The sequence below is a fragment of the Poromitra crassiceps genome (genome assembly GCF_964638095.1).
Source record: "Poromitra crassiceps genome assembly, chromosome: 2".
Taxonomy (NCBI): Eukaryota; Metazoa; Chordata; class Actinopteri; order Beryciformes; family Melamphaidae; genus Poromitra; species Poromitra crassiceps.
The window spans coordinates 12,947,083-12,953,611 of NC_139624.1; the positions used below are offsets into that span (position 1 = coordinate 12,947,083).

Consider the following 6,529-nt stretch of genomic DNA (forward strand, 5'->3'; position numbering starts at 1 on the left):
CAGTAAATGAGGCAAAGGCCTAGTTGTTCTACTCACCAGGCTGCCTCCTTTTTGCCGTAGGGCAGTTTCAACTTCATAAAATGAAAGCAAGTGGGGCATTTCATTGCTTTTCGAAGTAGGCCTTGTTTCATTAACCACCTGTTGAACTTCTGGTTTTCTTTGGGGCACTGCCTAAAATGTATTCGGCTCAAAATCTCGTAACGCGACATCATGTCGATTTATATATTTTTCTTTTAATCTGATGTGCGACCAGGGTTCCTCTGCTCAGTCAGACAGACTCAGGAAATGAAAAAGGCGGAAAAGCACAGTATAATGATTGACATAGCGATCCACCAATCCGTGTTAGCATCCGTCAACTTGGGCCAGCCGATGCTACGCTGTGATTGGCCAATCAGCGTTAGAGGGATGGGACTTGGATGCATTCATCCAATCATTGACTGTTCCTATGCTATCAACTTCCGTATTTGCTGTCTTGGCGCCAGCGAGAGTGAACACCTGGAACACCGTCCGACCTGAGCGCTGAGAAGAGTTATTCAACTTTGCTAACTTTGTGCATCAACAATGGTAAGTTCATGTTCAGTTGTACTCGGAAAAACCTTTGAAATGGAAAACTACAATTGAATTCACCTCGGAATTCCAAGTAGGAAACTCGGGCAACATCCACCAAGCCCGAGTTTCCCTAGCTTACACACCTGGCATGACAGCAGGCCTTTTCATCCATTGTTACTTCACGTAGTGTTTGTGTTGTGAAACGAGCTGACCCCATTATCTGAAAATAGCTTTTGTTCGAGTAACAACCAATTTCCCCTATGCTAGTCTTGCTTGCCAGATTCTCCACACTTCGTTTTGCGCTGTACAAGCGCTAACGTTACAATGCGGCTAACGTTAGTGTAATAGCCCCGATCTTTTAACCATGCAAACCCAGTCTGCTAACTTGCTCCCTCGGCTAACTGGGGATAGGTACATGTAACGGTAGGCGATAGGCAACATTCAGTAGCCCCGCACTGAAATAGCTATCTTTAGCCTACTATTTATTTGCCAGTCCTGCAGGTAAAACTGTCGTGGTGGTATTTAGCAATAATCCAATAATTTAGTATGCTAAATACTAGCCGCAAAACGCGACTATTTCACTCGAGTACCTCTCCCATCATAGTCGCGCTCGCCCGACCCCTTTATCGAGGGAAAGTTGCACATTTAGCGATCTACAAGCTTCAAACATGCACCAATCACTAATATAAACTACGCACCTTGTTGCCACGGATGTTGTCGAGCAGGCCGCGCTGAGGCCGCGCTTTGTTAACCCGTATTTTAAGAAAGTTTGGGTTATTTGTGTGTCCGGAAACATTATTTTCCCTTCTCCAACGACTCTTCTTCTTTTTTGCTGCTCACCGGTTCAACTGCTCAACTGCGCCACCGCATCATGGGGTATTACATCATGTGTCAAGTATGGGGTTTGCCCTGTGTCGTTCTGTGTCCATGATGCGGTGGCGCAGTTGAGCAGTTGAACCGGTGAGCAGCAAAAAAGAAGAAGAGTCGTTGGAGAAGGGAAAATAATGTTTCCGGACACACAAATAACCCAAACTTTCTTAAAATACGAGTTAACAAAGCGCGGCCTCAGCGCGGCCTGCTCGACAACATCCGTGGCAACAAGGTGCGTAGTTTATATTAGTGATTGGTGCATGTTTGAAGCTTGTAGATCGCTAAATGTGCAACTTTCCCTCGATAAAGGGGTCGGGCGAGCGCGACTATGATGGGAGAGGTACTCGAGTGAAATAGTCGCGTTTTGCGGCTAGCTAAATACCAACCCACATATTCCTGTGATTGTGACGTTAAAGCAGATGAGGCTATTTGCTCAAACAAAAAGCAGTCGTAATAATAATAACATAAGTTATGACTGTTTTTGGACTAAAAACCTTTTAAATGGTAATTAAGTTATAGAATAAACAAGTGATTCTGATTCTCATTATTTGGTGGTTTCAACTACGGTAACTCAAAATAAATATATGCATCAAATGCGTAATGATAAGATAACTATGTTTCTATGTTGCCTACTAACGTCTATTTTTGCCTAAGGGTGTGTATGACTAGGGCCTAGTCATACACACCCTTAGGCAAAAATAGACTGAGTTGAATGGTATTGGGACCTAGCACCGTTGGGACTGGCAATACACTGCTTGGGTGCAAAAATAAAATCATTATAATACAATACAATAAATTCCTTAAGGCAAGATCTCAAACCCAAAATTTGCCATCCTGACTGTTCTCATATGTCCTTAACACTTTTCAGTTACGCATATTGTTCAAAGTATTTGTAATAAAGTATACAATTTAAATTTTATTGTCCTAGTTGTTTTCATATGGATGTGCCATGCTTCTTCTATGCCTCTTCCCTGTAGTCACACAGGGAAGCGGCATAGAACAAGAGTGGCAGCCATTTTTATGACAGCTATTTTAAAACAACTAGGAAAACTATAATGAGCCTGCAATAGACCCTTCTCATGGGGGGCATTTTGTGTGGAAAAGGCAGGGTAAACACAGGCGCAAGCAAAAACACTAATGAGGGTTTCCAATTTCCATTATTGGAATTTGGAAACCCTTATTTGTGTTTTGTTTGCACCTGTGTTTATTCTGCCTTTTCGACACAAAATGGACCCCGTGAAAATGGTCTATTGTAACTTCTGTACTAAGGAAATGTTACTGCTAATGCTAACCATTGGCCAGCTCGCTGCATTTAGGCATCACATTATAAAATGTAAAGTGTTGTACATTTTTCATAAACTCAGTTCTCAGTCTCTATCTGTGTCTGGGAGCCGAGACTACCTTACCTTTTACACAATAGGTTTTAACTTTATTTATTTATGTTTTACAGCCTAAGGCAAAGAAGAAGTCCGTAAGGGTCCCTCAAGATGAGTCGATGATTGAGTTGAACAAAAATCATACAGATGGTACATTTTTGTTTGTCAACTTTTGAGTAAAAGCTAAATAGCTACTAGCAAAGTTGATTGAAACATTTAGAGTCCTCTATTCATGTGGTGAGTTTGTTGTGCTTATTATGCATAGGTCCTGATGATAAAGGAAGCTCGGCCTTAAGTTGCAGCGGCAGCAGCCGTGGATCAGGTAATGGTTTCTCATTTTCTAGCAGCAGTGTTACTTTGTGTTGCTATTTTTTTCTTTTATTTATGTTTTTAGCACATGCATCTCTCGTTAATGATAAGTTCACCCAAAAATGAAAATTCAGTCATTATCTCTCATGCCAGTAGAAGGTTGGATTTTTTTTGTCCAAAAAACCTTTGTGGAGTTTCCCAGGAAACATAATTTAGTTACAGCGTTCCCCCAAACAACTGAAGTGAATGGTGACCAAGTTTCAAACGTTATGGGGGGGAATGCCTCTATACTGCTTTTTCAGGCATAATCAAAGTAGCCTAAATCTTCACTCTATCCAGGTAACTCAAGCGTGTTCACGTCCATGCGCCTGGGGTCTGAAGTGGGTGCATGAGCTCAAACAAAGGCATGCACATGCGCTGCATAGACGGTAATCCTCTCAAGTGTTCCCTATGCACCTGGACTCCATGGAGGGGTTCAACAGAGCAGTTGAGATCCAGATGAAGAGCGCATGGATGAGCATTTGATTTTGTGCACCCACTTCAGACCAGCTGTGCGTGGACATGCAGCGTTTTTTTTTTTTACATTTGAAAGTTGGTCACAATTCACTTCAGTAGTTTTGGAGAATACTGTCACTATGTTTCCCTGGGAAAATTCACGAAGGATTTTTGGACAAAAAAAAACGTCATCCGACCTTCTACCGGCATGGGGGTAGATAATGACTGAATCTTATAGTCTTGGGAGTCCACATTGCTGTTATTAGGCCCACACGGCAAATACCATTATTTTGTCAAATAAAAACGGATATTCATAGCTTCCATGTTGAAGTTAGGCTACTAAATGATAAATGGACATACTTATTTGACAGATTAGGATTTAATTTGACAGATTAAGTTGAGCACATGACAGATTCATTGGATGATGACAAGCTGTATAACCGATGTGGTCGGTGTTGATGAGGGAAACTACACCAGTGTCAATTGTACCACCATGACAACACTATTCATGAGGAGTTCAATATGATTATCTTTTGTCAGTTGATCCAATGTGAGAGGGGAAGTGGAGAATAGCTTTTTTTTGCTTTCTAGATCTCCTGCCACTATATGGCGAATCAGGTCTCAAAAGTCCTTGCAGGTCATCAAGTTAAGGCACATGCCATAATAAGCCATATAATAATCACAACGGCCTGGGTTTAAATCTGGCCCACGACCTTTGTTGCATGTCATCCCCCCAATCTCTCTCCCTCATGTTTCTTGTCAATACTGTAAATCATAATCTTTATGCTAATCTGCTCTCAAACTCTTTTTTTTAAAGCATCAATCTCCAAACTGGAGTTCCTAGAAGCCAAGATCGAATGGCAAGAGAGAATGATAAAGGATCTTGAACAAGAGCGCAACTTCCTACGCGAGCAAGTCACGGGGGGGAAGAAGTCAAGTGAGTAATTTGAGAGCAACTTATTTGCAAAATATAATTGTAGTGAAGGATGTCTTTTCATAACAAGCTTATCAATGTCTCATCTATCCTCTAATTAAAGCTCAAGCAAAAGTATCTACTTTGCAAGACGACGAAGATGATGGCGACATGGAGCGAGATTACTTTGCCCCATCTTCTCCAAACATCAGTGAGTCCTCAGGCAGTGATGTCGTCATACCAAGACGGAAGCCACCACATCGCACACGGTCACCTGCATCTGCAACTGTGTCTGGGCTCGGGCGAGCGAGAGGTAAGAATGCCATTACTTGAACTCCCTGCTTCGTAAACAAATGGATGTCATGAAAAGTATTAATTGGTAAAAAGCAAAAAGATAAGCCAAAAGTATACAGCTCTTCGCTTGTACATTCAGAATAAACTAGGGTAGTGGTTCTCAAACTTTTTGGGCTTCACTACCCCCTTTCCCCGATTTTTCAATCCAAGTACCCCCTTAACTCATCTACAACATTTTGCCATCATTTCCCATCATGCCTGCTGGACTCAGTAGTAAATAAATAAATAAATGAATATAGATAGATAGAGATAGTTGTAGTTCATGTTTTAAATCTTATTATGTAAAAATATATTTTCAAAAACCCCAATATGATCATGATGTATTCATACAATTTTCCTTTTCCCCTTTCTCCCAACTCCCCCCTGTAGTACCTCCATGTACCCCCATTTGAGAAACATGGTACTCGGGATGGGACGATATATCAAAACTTCAATATGTCACAAAACAAAAATTTGACAATGTATAATATATCATGGGTCAGAAAATGAATGCAAATATTAGCTCCATTTTATCCTGCTGTACTAATCACAAGTTCTCTGTGCAAATAATTTAGTTTTTCACTCTAATGACATTTTGAAATTGTTTACATTCGAACTGCTAATGGGATCTCTAGAAAGAGTTGTCTCTCAGAAATGAACATAATTCTGAACAGTACCGTAATCCTATAATAAATGGTAAATGGCCTGCATTTATATAGCGCTTTTATCCAAAGCGCTTTACAATCAGTAGGTACATTCACCCATTCAGACACCGATGGCGGCAGGCTACCACACAGGGTGCTTACACACCATCGGAAGCAATTTGGGGTTCAGTGTCTTGCCCAAGGACACTTCGACATGCAGACTGGAGGAGGCGGGAATCGAACCACCAACCTCTTTCATCCAAAGCGATTAGTGGACAACCCGCTCTACCTCCTGAGCTACAGACGCCCCATAATAATAATAAAAAATAATGAATAAATATTATTTTGAATAATAAATAATATAATAATAATTAATTTATATAATAAATATAATAATATATAATATAATTTATGCTATAATATGCTTTATAATGACAGTTGTTGAGGCCAGTCTGAGCAATTTCAGCTGAGCATAAGACTTGGTCTGTACTCATCCCTCGTTTTTTTCTTCCCTCTCAGTCAAAGGGCCAGCTGAGGTCATCCGCAGATATGAAAAAGTCCTGAAAAGCTTCAAACGTGTCCGCACGATGACTGAAGCCTTCAGGATCAATGGTGTGGATCGGGGAACTATCAAGATGACTGCTGCAGTTGCAGAGCTCAAGATTGTGGATCCCTCAACCTTCAACAGCCTGAAGTTTGATCCTGCAACTGAGACCCTGCTGTCCTTTGCTAAGAGGTGTGCAACCCACATTACCCCCGAGAAAAAGACCATTATAGAGGACATGAAAGCCAGGGGCCAACTCCTTCCCCTCCTAATGAAGTATTAAAATGCTAGTGAGTAGTGGGCTACTTTGTTCAGTGTTAAAAGTGAAAAAGTTAAAGTTATGTTGTACTGAAAGCAAGCTACAAAAGAGCAAGTTCCTGTTCTGTTTCCGGTTTTATGTTTGTTTTATCACTGGGATCCTTTTGTACGCAGCAAAAAAGCTCTGCCACGTGAAAATTATAGAGCAAGTTTACATTGTGAAAGTTAGATCTTTGTA

General features: G+C 41.0%; 1 protein-coding gene across 1 annotated transcript; it reads left to right on the forward strand.

The window, feature by feature from the left end:
* Positions 1-2,914: 2,914 nt before the first annotated feature.
* On the forward strand, positions 2,915-6,316 carry LOC310798391 (coiled-coil domain-containing protein 106-like; the record flags this gene model as incomplete). The annotated part of the gene is made up of 5 exons (XM_083660940.1): positions 2,915-2,945; positions 3,061-3,117; positions 4,417-4,536; positions 4,637-4,825; positions 6,009-6,316. 5 exons carry the CDS (start codon positions 2,915-2,917, stop codon positions 6,314-6,316), a joined length of 705 nt encoding a protein of 234 aa, XP_083517066.1.
* Positions 6,317-6,529: the final 213 nt, after the last annotated feature.